Consider the following 19,396-nt stretch of genomic DNA (forward strand, 5'->3'; position numbering starts at 1 on the left):
AACTTAAATCCACAACTCTGTGTAAAGTACTCAACTCTGTCTCTTAAAACTCATTTTCTCATTTTCCTTCTCCTCTTCTATTCGTGTTTCTGACACATGAGCTGCTATAATTTTTAGAACTCAAATTTTGCAGTCCCTTGCTGCTGTTGGATCTCCCACCACTTTCTCAACAGGCTTTTCTTTAGTCAAAAAGTAAAATCAAAATATTACTTTTCAAATGGAGAAACATCTGGCAACTGCAATTTCCGTGACAATGTGTTGACTACAGATGATTCTCAATCTAAGCCTCACATGCAGGAGCTCGGTCATTAATTTTGTAAGCATATCTCTTTTTGTCCTACCCTTTTAGAAAGTAAATCCTGCCTATTAAAGATTTCACACAGATTCTACACAATTATTTCAAACTAATTACGTATTGATTAAATTATTAAAATTATAAATCATCTTTGGAAATGCATTGAGCCAGACACACTTTTAAAACTACAACATTTACCCTGCTACTTCTTTTAGACCCACAGTTATCTGACTCCAAATGCTACTGGTACCGAGGCTTCTCAGATGCCTTTTGGACTATATGTGCTCACATGGCTACTGCTCCCTGGACCATCTGTTGCCAGGTAACATGTGGATCCTTCTGTCTCTGTAGCACTAACCAAGACAATCTTCCTCATGGACAGGGAATTCAGTTCAGTAAATCATCCCCATATGCTCAGGGATCATGATGAACACAGCTCTAGAAGCCTGAAGGCCCCAAATTTTCTTCTCATATTTAGGAATCTGCAGTCCCACCCCACATCAGCAAAACTATCAGGCTGCTCTGTCAATTTACTAAGCAAGAAATCTTTTACTACTAGTTTATGTAAATTCTGCAAGCTTCCTATCAAGTGTGTAGGCATGATTAGCGTAACCTATTTTTTTTTCCCCAGTCTCTCGTATAAGACAATCAGGAATTCAAATCCTCAGTCATTAACTCCAATCCTCTGCAATAATACGTTATAGTTAAGTACTTAATTACAGGATTCCCGTTACTTTTCTAATTATGGAACACAATTTCTGTAAAACACACAAAAGATGCCATACTGCTGTTTACTGGTCTGTGAAGATAAGTTTAACTTTACAAGACCAGCTAAACCTTGTCCTTAGGGGAACATGTCGCCATTTACTGCATGTTACAAGATGCACCTTATAAAGCTGCAGATCATAAGTTATGTTATTGTACTCTTAATTACATGACCACAGGTAATTCCTCTAAGAGTAGTCAGTAGCACTCAGTATGTGGCTATCCACCTCCTCCAACTCAAGAAGACTGACAGTGATTTTAACAAAAGCAGAGCTATTCCCTGACTCAGAACAGCATTTGTAACACAAGTCATCTCACATAATTATATTTGAGCATAAGGTTTAGGTGCTTTGCACCTAATCAGTCAGTAGTGGTAGAACTAACACTGCCATGGTCAACTGCTCAATGCTGGGTCTCTGACTTTGAACTATGATGTTAGTGTCTGCATGTGATCCCAGAACTAAAGCTCTCCAGAGGAACACTGATTTTTTTTTTATTTTTTATTTTTTTAATTAGGATTCTGAAATTATTTCAGTTTTTTCCCCCACACATTCTTATTCAAGTCTTCCATTAAATCTTCAACCTCCAGTAGAATCTGTCTGGAAAATTTCAAGCAGAATGGTTAAAATTTCAGAAAGTTATGAGCAACTGTAAGTAGAGGTTTGAAAGGAAACACCTACAAATCCTGAATCAAGGCTGTCAACAGCACTTCAAAGTAGTATAATGCCTTCAGATTATCTCGGCTCATATAATCTTCTGAAAAGCATTTTTAACAAGAACTATTTGGTTGCCTTGGAATCACAGCTAAGGGAGAGAGGGTCCTTCAGCCAGCCAATACTGTGAGCATTAGCACCCAGGAGTTTGTGTGAATGCTCTAAAGACCACACATACTCCATTTACCTTGAACGGGCAGAGCTTATAACAGTAGAGTAACAATTTGCAATCCTATGAATCAAACAACTCTACTGACATGTTCTTTGTTCACTACTGTGGACACTAAAAGCAAGCATTTTGTCTACACTACTGTTTAACCAAATGTTGATATTAAAAGACTTTTTTTCTCAGACTGTGTCAAATATTAATTCTGAGGTAGTTGGACTAAACGCAGATTTCAGCTAGTACAGATGTTGTGGTCATATAGCCTTTATGCTGAAATCAGACTAATGACAAGCGATATGTGAACAGAAGCGCTCATGATAAAAGCTGTTCAACAACTTCCTATTAGTAAAGTTGTCAAAAACTTCTATGGGGTAGAGGAAGCAAAGTGGATAAGTATAATCATGTTATTAAACTCTGCTGATCTTGACAGGCTTTTACAGGTTCATCTTACGAAGATTTGTTCTACAATTCAAAGATTTATTTCTCTCTCAGAGCATTGGACTTCTGTCACCACAGTTCTAAGCAGACTACATTATTCCCCAGAGATGTGAAGGTCTCTGCTGAATTCAGACAGTGACTAAGAGATTCTGATTCCATACACAATTTTGGTCAAGTTGCTTACATCTGCCCCCTGCATTAGTGCATCTGATGTTCAGCACTTTTAGAAAAAGGAGGCTATATTTCCCACTTCATCCATTTGTAGAATGGGAATAATCACCATCATTCCTTTAACGGAAAGAGAGCAAGATTTAATAGCTAAAATATCTACACTATTTAGGCATTATAAATTCCTCTTGGTTTTCCTGACAACATGGCAGAGGCAGCTCAGATAGTTCATCTTCCTTTCCTGCTTTTGCAGACCCTTCACTGCAGCACAGAAACCAGGCACCTATGGAAGGAATCAGAACAGGGCTGCCCATGCTGCCCAGCCCACTGCCTCTGCAGTTGCCACTGGGAGCCGCTGCTGCTCCAGAATGTCAGTAGCTGCAAGGACTGGATCCAGGCCACAGTTCCCCGCTCCTTCCCAGTCATTTGGGGATGTGCAGACTTGGAGGCCATGCTTCAGTTATTAAAGAGTATGCCATAGCAGGGAACATCAGACAGGGTGAGGGCAGAATGTAATTAGAAAACATACAGCATAATATAATCCTGCTCCTAGATAATACAGCAAGAGAAACAATATATAGAAAGGATAAAAATAGGAGGGATACTAAGTTTAGTGAAGGATCATACATAAACGTGCATGTGTTCATGTGGAACAGCTGGCAGAGAGCCCCAAGCACGCATGCCCACATCTCCCCCTTCCCATGTGTAGAAGTCGCATAATGTGGCTCTTTTCCAAGTGCATTAGAATATTCTGCAGAAAAAGTGTGATTTTTAACAAATAATTAAGGTAGTTAGAATTATTGAAGAATTACACGCAAAGAACATGGAACAGATTCTCTGGAACACATTTCCAGAGAGAGACACCTCTTTAAATACAGGTGCACCCTCTAGTGTTCAGAGACAGGTTGAGCACTTTATTCTTGGTTTAAATAAACTTCATGAAATTATCAGTAAGAAACCGACTCTGTTTGCCATCTCTTCCTAGTGAACTATGCCTCAAAATGAGTAACCTCATCAGAGGAGGTATAAATGACTAAATTATAAAGCACAGATCACCACAGCCTGGGTTATAAAGTCCTTTCATGTAAGAAAACTGCTGATACACTGGCATGTGGCCTTCTTCAACACCCAGTCTCCAAAAATTCCCATGCCATGTGTTTTAAATGAATGTCAGAGCTGTCCACTCCAGGACAACTTCACACAGAATCACAGAGTGTTAGGGATTGGAAGGGACCTCCATTGCAATGGTCACCTCACAAAGTTTATCTCACACTTAGAACATACATCTCTGTTAGGCATCAGTGTGAGAAAAAAATAATTTCTACCTTTCATATGTGCTCACTTGATCAGGGGATATTCTCATTATACATGCATATACTTGCTAAATTCTCTTTCTCAGTATTAAGTTGCGGCACAGCTCATCTGTACAACTTTTACTGCCTTTATCAAACTTTACCCTGTTCTTGATTTCCATTTTGTTGGCTGCGAGAGAACTACTGGGTTCTACTCACAAAACACTACCAAGTGACCCTGGAGTGTTGCTAAGGCACCAGTGCCTCTGGTTTCCATCTGTGTAAGTACACAAGTGAACACAAACAGTTTGGGAGGATTAGGTGAAGCACAGTGCTTACTTCCAGAAAATAGTACTTTTGGTGATTATTCCTGGTAGCCACAATTACAGTTAAAGGTAAATTTTCACAGAAAAAGCCCCCCTTCAGACTCACAGCAATCAGTGTTCCCTACCAACATCATTTCTCACCAGACAGATAATGATTAACAGAGTATCCCACCTGGATATACTAGATCACCATAATATTTTAGAAACTGACACCAAAATGCTCAACTAAACAGCCAGAAATACCTTTCAGAGGCACACTATGCCCTTGGCTTAAATGAAACAGATACTGTTGAACAGAAAAGGAGAGAAGGTTCAGTTTTCACTGCTTAGCCACTGGCCACCAAGAGAGGAGCTGGAGAATGCAACACATGAGGTGAGGCTGGGAGAATCGAACCTGCTCAGCTTGAAGGGAAGGCTGAGGGTGACCTTACCACTGTCTACAACTACCTAACTGAAAGACACCAAAAAGACAGGGCTAGACTCTTCTCGAAGATGCACAGTGATGGCAAAAAATGCAAAGGACACAAGTTGAAAGATGGGACATTCCAGCTATATACTAAGAGAAAAAAAAGAAAACACACCACCAAGAGAGCGATCAAACACTGGCACAGGCTGCCCAGAGGAGGTATACTATCTCCAGCCTGGATGTGGCCTGGAGCAGCCTGGTCTGGTTAGACCTATTTTGAGGAGGTTGGAGGTCCCTTCCAACCTAAATGATGATTCTGTGATTCTTATAATATAATAGCTTGGCAGCTCCTTTCCCAAAGGTAATGTCTGTCCTTCCAAGGTTCTCCAGAACATACACCAATCTGTTGGGTTCTTATATTAACAACAGTCAACATGTGCTTTCGAAAAACTAAGAGCTCTGACACAACATTCTGAAGTATAAATTTTATCCACATCAAATCTACCTGGAACAATTCTCTAAATAACCACTAGCTCTGCCATCAAATCCTATTACCTTTTATTGCCAATTGAAATAAAAGTTTGTAACTTTTCTTTATTCCTGGCAACGGTTCACCGAGTATTTCCTGAATTTTTTCAGTTTCTGACAAAAAAGAAAAAAAAACCAAACATACTATTAGAATAGAAGTGTTAAAAGCACTAAGAACTGCACCTACAACCTGAAGGGTCTGGAGAGACAACTCTGGGTGATAAAGGGAGATTAGTATCCATTTTATCATTAGGTAATGCTAGATAACTTTGACTATCACACTCTCAACTATTTGAGCCACTCCATCAGAAGAGCCATCAATGCATCTAGAATTACTTTCAGAGAGATGGCAATTTCTGCAAGCCATAGCCAAGACTTGGCTAGAGTAGGAGGTAATTTGACCCATGGATTCTGAACCTTCCAACTTTATATTTGTAGGATGATATTTTATATAGCAATGATGGCAGCATCAAACCCAAAAGGAGATCCTGGAACAAAGGAAAGTTATATTTTTCAGCAGTTTTCATTTGGCTGTCAGAGGGTCAAAGATTCTGTTGTTTTATCAGCTACATCATCTGCAATGTACATAGTCTATCTGCTCCAGAAGTAAATTAACAATATTTGGAAACACTAGCTTAAGGAAAAAAAGTGACACATTTTTGATGTTCATAGGAAAGCTCACCAGGCAATAAGCCTTCAAGGCTACCTGACAGCATTTTGTTTATTTTTTCCTCACACTGCATACACTGTTTTATTTTTCCCTGTGATGAAATGTTGCAAATGACAGCCACTAAGGAAACTTTGTCGTTATTTGTGTCATGCGAGCTTACAACTGAAAGGGTCAGGCTACTTTGCATCTGGAGGGGGGAAAAAAGAAAGTAATCACCAGCTGGCACTCTAGGGAAACTGAGTCTTGTTTTAAAACTAAAGCAGCAAATCTCCTAAGCATTAGGAAAATGCATTTTGGTGAGATTTTGCATCTTTTCCTGGAACAGATTAAAATGCCTTTTTTTTTTTTTTTTTTAAGGGCAACTATTTTGCAACAAAAAGTACATCACTTGAAAGAAAAGGTATCTTATAAATGTGCACTTGTTCAGGAAAGTCTATCAGCAGGAAGAAGTTTTGTCTGTTTATATGATCAACACCGACTGACAGCTCTTCACCAAAGTTATCCCATTTTACCAGTTAATCCGCTATGGTTGATATTATTGGTTCTCAAATGAAACTCCTGTAAACCAAGGTATATTCCACAGCTGCCCTAAGACCTGTATTGCCTTTATAAAGTCTTCAGCTGAATATTTGATCACACCATGATATACTGGACCTGAGGAAACCAGTATTCACTGTTGTCAAGTTCTAGAAATGGCTGATTCACCCCCTATTTTCAAAGATCCATTTTCCAAAAGATGAAATAACTCTTCCCCATCAATTAATCAAAGTATTTTGAAAAAAAATATTAATTTTTCTTCCCTGCCTAAACTGAGGATTTCCATGATGATATTTTCTAAGTTGGAGGTTCTGCCAATGAACTGATGATAATAACAACATTAAGACCTTAACATACAAGTTGTAAAATTTTCTGTTGAAGTGAGCTGAACTGCTCATCTCCAAATATACTCAAAATTGTGGTAAAAATTACAAGACTGCAAACTCTGGCAACCTACCCCAGGAGAGTCTACTTCATATATATTTTCCCCTGACTTTGCAAAAAAAAAAAAAAAAACACCAAACAACAACATAGTTGCACACTCAAATTCCACTAAATGTGTACTTCTACATCCACAAAATCAAAGCCAGATGGCATCATGCTAGACAACACACCTGGCTTTTATGTGCCTCAATTTCTTTATGAGCAAGATGGAAATAACATTTATCTATCCTGTTGTTCAAAGAGTCTTTGTAGTATAGGCTGCAGTTGTCAGATGTGCAGGGGTAAGAATAATTGTTTTGAAGAGTAGAGGGAAAGGAAGTCATCCAACTGCACCTATGTACACAGCCTCTCCAACTGCAATAAGGCTCTGTATCTGTGTGACATGCTGCTTGTGGTCAGAGGCCACTGTTCTCTGGCAAATGCTGTCTTTTCAAATTTGGAACACTTTCAACTGTCAGAGTGCACCAAACTCATTAATGAAAAGAAACTAACACTGTTAAGATGATGGTCCAGTAAGCCTCTGCATGTGATTACATGAACAGCACCATTAAAGAGTAGTGCATTCCAGCAGCCAAGTGAGGTGGCACACCTTGAATGAAGATAAGCAAGTTTCCCTTTGGGAATTTCCTACTCACTGTCCACAGCAGCCACGTGTCACACCTGTACAATCAAGACACCAGAATGTATTAGAGCTTATTTGAAATGCGGTCATCTGATGACGGTAAAAGCTCTTTTTCAATGATCAGCAGACATTTAAGCCAAAGTGCTGTCATAGAAAGACAAATAACTGAAGGATATTTCAGAATACTTTCCCCTTAGCTTCCACCACAGTTTTGTGCCCAGTATTACAATACACGGAGCTATTTTCAGTGTGCTGCTTCCATATGGTTTAAGTACAGGGTCTAACATAAATACACTCCAAACTGATTCCACTAAAAGTTACAACATTTTTCCTTCTGTGGCCGTGATATGACTTGTAATAGGGTTTTTTTTTTGCAAGTATATACATTAAAACTACTGCAATCTATACAACTGACTGGGAGCAACACAGTATTAAATGTTTGCCAAGCTTTCTAGCAGAAAATTCTCTACTTCCAGAATACAATTAGGTTCCTGTGGCTAAAATCCAGCTTGTAGATCAATATTTGAATCCACCGGAAGGAGTTATTTTAATTTTTTTTGATTCATTGTTCCTGAGAAAAGACATTTTGAAAATGTTTGAGATGGATCAGGTGTGTAAAGTTGTGGTGTCCAACAGTCACATAACTTATCCCAGGCCCAGTATGTTGTGTTCATACCTAATTGGGCAGCACACATTCCCAAAAAATTGATTTTCCCATCATCTTCCAGCTACCAAATTACTCTTACTGTATTTTGAGAAACTGGCAGGAAGAAAGGTACATTAGTGGGAAAACAGGCGGCTTTGTAATATAAAAGAAGCAAGCAGGACTCTGTAACACTTGAATGGCCAGAGAAAATCGAAAAGAGAGAGATCCCAGGGCACTGGAGAAGGGTAGGAGAGTCAACCTAACTGCAGTCTTTGGGAAGACAATGGAACAAATTATTAAGCAGCCAGTCACTGAGCATCTAAGAAGACAATAAAATAACAAAAAGAAGATAACATAAAGGTGTCAAGAACAGTTTTTTGTCAAGAACAAACCTTTTTCTGACACAGTGAGCAAGGGAGAAGCCACAGACGTGGTAAACTTGGCTTTAGATTGGGCTTTTAAGCTAAGTCACCTGAGAGTCTGACAAGCTGAGTAGGGAATTATGACCTAAACTGAAGAGCAGTTATGACTACATGTGAAGAAGTAATTAGCCAGTGAGCCAGTTAACTCGGTGCCACCTCAGAAATCAAGGGATGCTAAAAACACAGCACACTCATAGAGACAGTCAACTGCAATGAAGCAATCATTTAGCCTCAGTGACGTCTGTGTAACTCACAAAACAGAACTTCCACTGACATGAATAAATTCAACATGGGAATTGAAAATTACAAATTTGCCTGGATTAAACAAAAGACCTGTAACCCCTGTGTTTGAAAACAAACAGTGGCATTCCTACTTAGGTTGCAAATGCTGATCTTGAGTTTGTGTTTTGAAAGCAAGGTGCAAACAAAGCTGCTACACAGGCTTAAAGAGCCAATCTGAGCTGCTTCAGGCAGGTGTTTAAAGCTGAGCACACTAGCAGCTGCATTGGCCAGGCTCTTACACATGTGTTTGAGCACAAAAATTGATTAAAAGTTGTCGGGTTTTAATCAGCTTTGCAACAGTGGTTTTCACATGCCACCTTCCACAGATGGGACTCAGTTGTTTAATCTGTGCAAACTGCGTTTTCATTAGTGCCCTCACAATGACATCCTGCCATCTTCCTTGCATTACTGAACAGAAGATCCAGGCAAGAATGAAGACTGTGGCACCTTAAACATCTTATCTTCTTAAAACTCACCGGCTGCCTTCCCAATGGGCTCCTCACGAGCTTCTGAACTAGCCTGTTCCCAGTTCAGGGAGGTTTGGGTGCGCAAACAGCTTTCCGGCTGGGTATGAACGAGGCCTAACGGCAGTTTAAAATTACCCGCTCACTGCACCTCACAAGATCCTTCAGGAAAGAGGGAAAGGAAGGGCCCGGGCAAACCTCGAGCCAAGGCAAACCTCACGGGCGCCCACCGGGCCGCACAGGCATGCAGGACACAGCGGTGGCACCTCCGGCCGCCCGCGCCCCGGGGAGCGCAGCCCCTGACGGGAGCCCCGCGCGGGCCTAGCGGCCGTCGTTCCGTCAGCTCATCGTCACCTGCCCTGCGGCTGAGCGTCGCCCCGCCGCCCACCTCGGCAGCAGCCTCGCGTCACGGCGCGGAGATGCTACCACCACTGCCCCTAGTCCTGCTCGTCCCGGCCGCTTGCCCCCCTGCCCGCCCGCGGCGGCTCTCACCATGGCGATGATGATGGCAGCGATTAGTCCGCCTCAGCCTGCGGCCGCGACGTGACGCCGCGCGAAGCCCTGGCAACCGAAGCCCCGCCCCCATGCGTGGCCCAACGATTGGGGCCCGTCAGCCGCCAGCGCTCCGCCCACCGCCGGAAGCGGAAGTTGGGAAAGGTGGCGGATGAGGCTGTCGTGGGGTCTGCAGCGAACAGCGCTGCTGAGCGCTTCGGTAACGTCTTTGGGGCCCCGCTGCCGCTCCCGCGGGGCGACCCAGTCCGTCAGGGTGCTTGGGGCGGCTGGGAGTTGCGACCGGGAGTTGCGACCGGCCTTGTGGCAACAGGGCTGGAGCTCGAGGGCGGCCGGGGCTGGAATCCTGGGGCACCGAGGTGGGCGGGGGAGGACTCGGTCCGGCTGCCAGGTCCGTTGCGTTATTACCCATTCTTTTGGCTGATACCGCTGTGGGCTGCGAAGCCTACTTTTCAAGGCGGTGGGTAACGTCCAGCTCTGGCTTATCTGCAAGCTGAGGTGAGAGGGGGCACCTGCTTGGCCCTGGTAGCCGAGGAGAGGCGAGGATCGAGTGGTGAGGGCTGGCCCGGTGATGATTTTCTGGTGGTTTACTCGTGGGTCATGACTCAGCTGTGTTAATACAGGATTTCCTTGCGTTGTGTGTTGTGTGGGGCACGGTGTTAGCTGAGAGGGGCTAACAATTCAACAAGTGAAATAGTTTTGCTTATTAGAATGTAATAAAAGGGGCATGTGTTTGGAGGCTTAGATTGAGACTTTGAAAGTAACAGGACAATAGGAACAGTATCATAACATGAACATTGAAGGAACAGGATCATCAGCAGGTGGTCTCAGATGAAACAGCTAAAACCAAATGCTCATTATCAGTCTTTTGTTGAGTATTTTGGCCTCTATCTGAGCAGATACATCTTCATCATCCTCATTTTCCTCAGATGAGTAGAGATCCTCAATAAAAAATTAATGAATTGTAGTGTCTAGCACATCAGGGTATTAAATGAGCAAAAATATAACTCCAGCTATAGAAGCGATGGATAGCAAGATGTTCCTGTGTTTATAGTTTGACAAATCTCAAGGAGGGAAAGTTGTTTCTTTTATCTTCTGGTCATCAAAAAAAGATAAACCTCTCTTCCACAAAACAAATAATGGATCTAGAAAGCTGGCAGTAGTGTGCTCACTGCTTTTCAGGGCAGAGAGCTGTAGCAGTGGAAGTGAAAAGAAGTTGTAGCTGAGCCTTTTCAGTTAGTGGCATAATGAAAGAAAGCGAGGACTTTCGGAGATCTCCCTTGAATAACACGGAGAGCTAAAGCAAAACACAGGGATATAGCAATCTAAAACTAATGTAGTTAATGGCAGATCATAGAAAAGAGGGGCAGGTGGCCTGGGGAGTTGGGAGTGGGTGGACCTGTGGATAAAGAAGGCAATGGCCAATAGAATTGGTGGATAAAGGATAAAATGGGCCAAACTGCAAGTAAAGTTTAACTGCTGGCTTAAATTAAGCATGTGCAGCCACTCAGGGCACCAGCTCCTGCTTTGGCTGGGGATTTGCTTTGTTAAAAAAAGCTGTATTAGCAAGTAGGACTAAAGAAATTATGCAACAGCGGAGTTGCCATTGTTCCCTGCTGACTCTTGATCTGCTTTAAGAACAGTGTGGGATTTCCCTTTCTTGTTGTTCTGTGTTGATCTTAGGTTTTTCCAGCTGTTGTACTCTGTGAGTGTTACAGAGTTTTAAAGGGTAAGATGAGGGCTCACTGAAAAAAAGGAGGGCCACCAGAAGGAGAAATTTGAGGAAACTGGAACTGGGTGAGAAGTGAGAGATAGGAGTTGAAGTCCAGCTCTTAGTAAAAGAAGAAACAAGTGCCAGAAGTCTCACAGGCCACCTTCTTTTAACTCTTTGGATCCTGGTGTGGTTTTATGATTTGGGGTTGGTTGGTTTGTTTGGTTTTGTTTTGGGTTTTTTTACTGTGCCACTGAACTGGAGTTTAGAGGTTGTACTAGAGGTTGTACTAGAAAACAAGGTAAAGTAAGATTAATTTTTACTGTTACCTTGCTAAAGTGGTTTTTTTTTTCCTCTTCTCCTCAGACTTACGTAGTTAGGAAGAGCTGACTGCTAAAGAAAAAAATGACATCTCTAGAAAAAGGTAGGTGGTTTACTTGATATCTAAGCAGATTGGATTAAAATTAATTTCAATTCTAAAGACCAAAGTTTCACTGTATGCCAGACTCCATTCAGTTAAACTTATTCTTTTTATGTAGCTGTTAGGAAGTTATTATGTGACTTAATTATTGCAGTGAAAACAAGAACTGCCTGGATGGAACACTTCATTGAATATGACTTTTTTTTGATCCAGCTTTGTATTGAAAAACAAGTTTGTCACTGGTACTGTCACCTGTCTGTGCACTTGTCTGTCAGTCCTCCTCTAGTATTTAGAACATGTTGGTACTGAAAGTAGGGCAGTATAGTGACGCTACTACAACACTTCTCATGTTACTGTCACAGTATGTGTAGCTATATTCTAAGAAACTTCTGTGCTTTCACCCATTGTGAGGAAACTTTACTACAATAATATTTGAGTGAAAACTTAGTGAACTGAAATCAAATGAATTTCAGTAGACGTTATCATGCATATTGGGGAATTCAGAGCAGAATGCTGTGTTACTAGGAGTACTCAGGTCTGATTAGAAATAAAGCCAGCAATACAGTTCTGCTTATCTTAAACCTTAACTTGGACAACTAAAACACATGGTAGGTAGTATTTAAAAGTCTGCTAAACTTCTTAAGGTGTTAGTAGCTATGCAGCTAATTTATTTAATTCTTGCTTTTAAAATGACACTTTTCTGATTCTGTCAGCTCCCAAACCCTGATTTTGCTTTCAACCTATAAGTAATATTGTCAAGAATTTCTTCCATACTAGCTCTTCATGTCTGCATTTAATCTTGTGTGATAGCACAAAATTAAGATGAATACAATTCAAGTCAAGGTTTGTGTATTGTGCTATTAGTATTAATGAGCAATACACTCTTGAGTAAGGCCTTTTCTTACTCGTGCTTGGTAACTGCTGCTGCTGAGGGCAGTTTGCAGTTAAAATCTGTAACTTTGAAATACAGAAATTAAGGGTTACAGTGAGACAATAACAAAGTGAAACGTACTAAACTTTCCCTCCGCCGTTTCTAAATTTCAGCTGACGATGCCTCATCGCCCATCCGCGGACCTGGAGATGGCATGGAAACAGAACAGACAACTGAATCCATGGAAGTAATGACTGGAGCCAACACCGCGAACCATCGCATCCACCACAGCCCGCATAAAAAGACAGTTTCTTCCTTGAGTCCCGGAGTTCTGCAGCTAGGGAAAATACATGCTGATAAATCAGTGGAGATTGAAGCTATTCGTATATTAGTCCCCAAAGCAGCTATCACCCATGTAGTTCCAGCAAAAAATGCTAAGGTAGCCAAATCAGTGGGACTTAAGGGAGACACGTTACATCAGTCAGATGGACCCTCAGATCCCAAGAAAGAACAGATAGAGCTGAAAAATGCAATTGAAAAGCTAAAGAATTCAGAAAAGCGGTTGTTACAGGATAAAGAAGGTCTCTCCAATCAGCTACGTGTACAGACAGAGGTAAGAAATTAAAGTTTGTTGTGTTTGTTTTTTTTTTCCACTCACATCTGAGCTGCTTTGATTTATATAGACAGTTTGTGAATGCAAACAAAGAGAACTGCTGTGACACTCTAGCCCTTAAACAAGCAGCTTCCCTTTTGGAATTTATCAGCTAAGATGCAGAGTTGAAGTACATTTTACTATTCCAGTGCTGCCTCTCTGACAACAGATAGGAGTATTTAAGGCTTGAAGCCAAGCGAAACACATTGGAGAGGTACAGGGAAATGTATCTTTCATGAGAAAAGATTTTATTCCTCAACTCAACTGCTGAGTTTAAAATGTTATGCCATAGAGGGAGTGACTGTAATTTTCTACATCATATAATCTGTGGATGTCTTGTGTAATCCTTTGGGTTTTTACTGATTCAGGATGTGAATACTGCTGAAACTTTGTTTCTTGTAGCAGGCATTCATTCTTCCTCTTTGGCCTCCATTAGAATTTAAACAATGTGTTAAATGTGCATTAGTCTCAAATGTTTATGCTTACTGGATTGGACTGTGAGATTTAATATACTCTACATTGGATGCTTCTCATTCTGAAAAGAGGTAATTTATTGTTAGCAATTTGTACCGACTTGCATTGCATTCTGGTAGAAAGAGTTGTTTAATTCTATATTGATAGTTACAATACAGTCTGGTCTAATTCTAGGTGAATCGGGAGCTGAAGAAATTACTTGTTGCTTCTGTCGGGGATGATCTACAGTATCACTTTGAACGGATGGCTCGTGAAAAAAATCAGCTAATCCTAGAAAATGAAGTCCTGGGACGGAATATGTCTCAGTTGTCCGAACAGCTAGAGCGCATGTCTATACAGTGTGATGTGTGGCGAAGCAAATTCCTAGCAAGCAGGTATTCCCTCTTACAGAGCTGTTACAACAGCATTCTCCTTCAGTCTTTTATTACATATGCCCATTGCAACGCCTGGCAATGTGCTTATGTACGCAGAGGACAGCCACAAAAGCTATATTGACATCTACTATGAAATCTGAGTATGCAGAAAAAGGTACAAAGAAAGTGAGCTCCTTGTAAATCTGAATAGCTCTGCTTTTCAAAGGTCATACAGTGGGTCCTAAACCTGCTAAAATCTTAACTACAGTTCTTGTTAACACAGCGAGAGAAGTTCTTCATTCTGATGGACTTTGTGCAGTCTAGGGTTTAAAAGTGACTTCCAGGACAGCTGTTTTGCCTTAAAGGTAATTAGCTTGATTTTTCACCCCGATCTCCCAAGTTTGATACCATCATCAATGTGTGAAGTTGACTTGGTTAAGAAATCTGCTGACAGTGATTCAGGGATGTACTGGGAAGGGCAACTCAGCATGGGAGAGAGAGTAGGGGCACCTTTTCATTAAGCACTGATTATATTACTGCTAAGAACCCTACTGTTACTTCTATAACCATAGAATAATGGGTAGGAAAAGTCAGAGGCAAATCTTAAGCTGGTCTGAATGTCAAAATATAATTTGACAATGGATTAGACTTGTAACTTGCTAAGTGTAGTTGTCTTGCCTGATAGGTAAATAATGCTCTAGGATTTTTAATCTTTTACTGTACTTGGATATAATTCACTAAATTTTGGTTGTGATGTTTAATGTGTATTGCAAAAAAGCCTTACTGCTTGAAGGAAATGGTAATAGAATACAGTGTCCTCCCTTTCATTTGCTGACAGTCCTAGCCAGGCAAGTGATACTATTGGAATTGTTTCTTTAGGATTAACGGGAGTTCTGAGATCAGGGATGCAAGTCCCTTCTAGGAATGAGAGTGTGGTGATATGCTTGGAGTAACACTCTTCGATATTATAATATTCTGGTTTGTTGAGATCTCAGATTTCTAGCTGGTAGTTTTTCAAATGTCATTCTGGTTTTTGCAGTTGCGGTATCACAGGCATTTGAAATACCTGTTTGAGGAGACTGTGTCAAGTCTCATGGCATAGCAAAATATGAGAACAGATGTCTCATTTGTACCTCTTAAATGCTCATATCTGTCACATATAACATCTAGTTATTGCCCTTGAGAAAGGCAAAGAGGTGAATGAATGCAGTCTGTAGCCATAGCTGTCACCTTCAGAAATGAGTATGAAAAGATGCGATTACAGCATACTTGTGACAACTGCATTAGTAAAACAAAATGTATTTAGCTTTATCTGTCAGGATGGTTGTCCACTGTGTTTGCTTACTGAAGTTGTTTTAAAATGTCTGTTACCAGATTTATATTAAGTGACATATTTTTTTTTTAACTCTGCAAGTCAAAACATGATCTTATACTTGTGTTGACTGTAGTTGAACAGAAATTGCTCTTAATACATGTGCTTTGTAATACGGTTGATAGAGGTCCTACATGGGAGAGGGGGAGATGAGCACACCAGCTTAATATTTGAAGCTGACAAATTACAGTCTGCAGTAGAATAAAGGTGGCTTTCAAACTGCTCACTTACTTACACTACTGATTGGAGATTTCTTTTGCAGGGTTATGGCTGATGAGCTAACCAATACCAGAGCAATTCTTCAGCGTCAAACCAGGGATGCACAAAGTGCAATCCAGGACTTGCTGAATGAACGTGATCAGTTCCGTCAGGAGATGATTGATACACAGAAGTATGATTTTTCTAATCCAGACTACATCTGTGCAAACTTTTCGTTTCTGTCACTTTATTCTAGGCCCCAGCAGAATCAAACCACTTTACAATGTTCCAGTCATATTCAGCAAAAAATAATGCTGTGGATAGTACAGTTGCTTTTCAGTCTCAGAGCTGAGAAAGCTAAAGTAGCATTAATTCTTTTTTCATCATTCCCTGGAGGTGTGAGGTGTTGGGGGTCATATACTGTGAAACTGACATCCCTCATCTCCTTAGACTTTGTCTACTTTATCACTTACTGTGTTGGCTTCAAGTTTCTTCTGTCTCCTTCCAAAATATACAGATTCTTCTGCCCACATTGGCTTTTTAATGCTTATCCTGCCAGATGTAAAAGGTTTAACGTTTTAGGCTTTGTAGTAGAAAATAGCCTGTTTGCTTCCTTGTTTTAAACACTTAGACTTCCTTTTTTGGTTAACATTGGGCTTGTGCTGTAAATCTTAGGAAGAAACTGTTTCTGTGAAGTATGCTGTGTGCTGATAGTATAGAGTATGAAAATCGCTGTGAGTGCTTTTTTCCTGTCTGCACAGGCTGCTGGAGGAGCTGATGGTTTCTCTTCAATGGGGGAGACAGCAGACATACTATCCTAATGCCCAGCCTTACACTACAACAGAGCTAGCAGCCGTGAATTGTAAGCTCGCCAAAGCTGTAAGCTCACATCTTCTTGGAAATGTTGGCACTAACAGCCCAAAAAAGACTTCAGCAGCTGTGGAATTTTGCAATACCCCCGCTGAGAAAATGGCTGAAATGGTAAGAACTCTTCAATCATCTCAATCTGTCAGCACAGTCTTCTTTCTAGAAAGAAATGCCTTGCTTTGTGTTAACTGCTTAATATCTTGCCTTTTTTTAAAAAAATATATGCAGGGGAAACATGCTGAATACAACTGTCTGTTTCACTCATTTAAAAAAAAAAAAAAGGAAGAATAAGCAGAGCAACTTAAATAATATGATGATACATACTGGTTTTTTTCTCTGTCCCTAGCACTGCAAATGACTGAGGTAAACCTTTTTAGTGTGTCAGGAGAAAGCCAACTGAAAATACTTAGTTGAATTTAAACACTAAGTGGGAGAAGAAACCTAGTTCAGGTAGGAGTGAGTCATAACACTTCAGCAGTAGTTTCTGTTGCCCTAAAAATCAATTCTGCTGGAAGTGGTGGAAACACAGAGAGAAGCTGTAGGGTTATCTTTCAAGATAAGGTTCTACTGCAGGAAGCTTGATGTTTAAATAGGAAATTAGACTAACAGTTTAGTCTGGAAGCGATTGAGTAATTGTTGAGCAGCTCACAGTACCTAGTTATCTGTGGTGTTCTTGCCTGGTTTTGCTCAACTCTGCTAGAAATATTAGAATTTTTTAAATTCTCAACAAAATCATACCTTGGATTTCTGATGGACAATTCTAATTTACAAATCCTACTTAATGTCTTTCCATTGAGGGTCTGGATAGATGGATTTTAATTTTCAACTTGAAAAAAAAAGTTGAAAATAACTTGCTGTTGAGCAGAAACCCTTCCTAGCTGCTAGAGAATGATAAACCCCGTTAATAGATACATGTTCATTCTCAACTTTTCCATCCTTAGGTGCTATGTGCACTGGATCCAGCTGCATCAACAGAAGTTTCTTTTTCTGAGACTTCTCCATCCTCCTTCCTTTCCACAAAGAAGAATATTGGAAGGTTTCACCCATATACAAGATACGAAGATATAACTTTCAATTGTTGCAATCACTGTCAGGGAGAGCTGGTAGCCCTTTAAAAACACTGCCCATGCAATTGCACACGCATTCTTTACACTAGTTGATGTTCAGCGGGCTCCCCTTTTTCCTGTTTCTTTCCATAAGGGGTGGGTTTAACATTAGAAATTATGGTGTTTCTGCCTCTCTACCTCTTGAAGTTAGGAAATGACAGCATTTCCTTAGCCTCTGGGATACTTCTACTACTACTTAGTCTGGAAAACAGCTTATTTTCTTCTACGAAGGCAAGACCAAACATTATGCTGGTCCGGTTTGTAGAGTGTGGAAATGACCTTGGCTACTTATGGTTTACAGTCTTATTAGCAAATCTTGATGAATTTCTTTTTAGAGGGAGACAAAAGCATAACTATACCAAAGTAAATGAAGTGCTACTAGGTTATGTGTTTAAAGAAAATGGAAATTGGTCAGCTCCATGCTTTTTTATCTTAGCCAAGGTGGTGAACTGTTCCCAAGTCTATGTTCAACCTTTTAAATTTAGTAATAAAAAGGAATATGTGCAATGATTCTTCATAGATGTAAGTTCGGAAAGTAAGAGGAGGCAGTGTTGCAGCTCTGCTGGCAAGGAGGGGAAAGAGCTTGAATGAACAATAGTTATAATATATAAATAGTAACCGGTTTTAAATGTATTCTGGAAAACTCTGCAGGGTGAGATTATTCTTTCCATAAAGCTAAAATAATAGTGGCTTTTCCATCTATTTATATTTCTAGAGTGAAGCTGTTGCATAGCTGATCCTCAGCAAAGACAGACTGATATACCTCCTTTAGTACACAGTGTTGAAACCTGATCTAGTATTGGAACATGGTCCTTGCCCAAGGTCTTCCTGGGTGTTAGGGAAAGCTGAAGCTAAGCACTAAGTTTGCACAGGTATTGGTAAAAAAAAATGTTTGTTTTTTTTTTCACTTGTATGGTTTTATAGTCTTGATACAGGTTCTAAGAGAAATTTTAGCAGATAATCTGAATCCAAAGAAGCCTATTTAAGTTTCAAATGTAAAGAGGAAAGGTAGGAGGATGAAAATACACATTTTAATTTCTTAGTTTCACTCCCAAATGTTCTCTGGTTTGGGAAAGGGTTTCTGAAATGGTTGCTTTTACCCAGTTTTCCTTTGAATCTCATACCATGCTCAGAATATTTAAGTTATAAGTTCTTGCTGTTTCTGGCCATGCTTTGGTTTGTATGAAGAAAACCACAATAAACTTTCCTTGCTTGCTTTCAAGTTAAAATTTTGGATTTAATATAGCTGCATTTCCAACCCTATTTTCTCTGAAGCATAAAAGGAAACTAGAACTATAAAACCCTTCACTCTACTGATCTGAAGTAATGAACAAAGAAATGGTGCTTTTATAGGTTACTAAATTAGGAAGATGCTATGAACCTTGAGAAATTTTCCCCTGCATTTGCTTGCTAGGCACAAGAAGCATTACTTGCCTTTTGCATCAGGGGAAGATAAAGGAAGGAGGAAGACACTGGTTACTTGTGTTTCTCATTATCAAGGGAAACTTTCATTTTGTATCCTTCCTCATTATCTATGCTGGTAAAAGTTGTGACACAACACCCTCTGGTCAGACACCAGTACTCTCAGTATGCTTGTAACTATCTCCAAAATGGGATGAGAAAAATACTAATGGCAAACTTCCTTTGCATCTACTACACTTTTCTCTGCTACAGTAC

General features: G+C 40.4%; 3 protein-coding genes across 5 annotated transcripts in view; 2 read left to right on the forward strand and 1 right to left on the reverse strand.

Moving 5' to 3' along the window:
• The window catches only part of NME7 (NME/NM23 family member 7), a 95,573-nt gene extending 85,810 nt beyond the window's left edge, over positions 1-9,763 (reverse strand). For 2 of the 3 annotated variants that reach the window (XM_071809012.1, XM_065829293.2), the window contains exon 1: positions 9,677-9,763. In XM_071809012.1, the coding sequence (XP_071665113.1) occupies positions 9,677-9,679 (3 nt within the window). In that variant the 5' untranslated portion in view covers positions 9,680-9,763. Of the gene's footprint in view, positions 1-9,196; positions 9,326-9,676 lie in introns of those variants that run through there. The other variant, XM_071809007.1, reaches the window with a different exon arrangement.
• Positions 1-19,396, forward strand: part of ATP1B1 (ATPase Na+/K+ transporting subunit beta 1) — a 408,664-nt gene that overhangs the window by 100,922 nt on the left and 288,346 nt on the right. The window lies entirely within an intron of this gene.
• BLZF1 (basic leucine zipper nuclear factor 1) lies at positions 9,814-18,948 on the forward strand. Its single transcript, XM_065829291.2, has 7 exons — positions 9,814-9,896; positions 11,772-11,829; positions 12,871-13,310; positions 13,998-14,197; positions 15,811-15,939; positions 16,508-16,727; positions 17,555-18,948. Exons 2-7 carry the CDS (start codon positions 11,811-11,813, stop codon positions 17,726-17,728), a joined length of 1,182 nt encoding a protein of 393 aa, XP_065685363.1. The 5' UTR covers positions 9,814-9,896; positions 11,772-11,810; the 3' UTR covers positions 17,729-18,948.

The sequence above is a fragment of the Patagioenas fasciata genome, chromosome 1 (assembly GCF_037038585.1).
Source record: "Patagioenas fasciata isolate bPatFas1 chromosome 1, bPatFas1.hap1, whole genome shotgun sequence".
NCBI lineage: Eukaryota > Metazoa > Chordata > Aves > Columbiformes > Columbidae > Patagioenas > Patagioenas fasciata.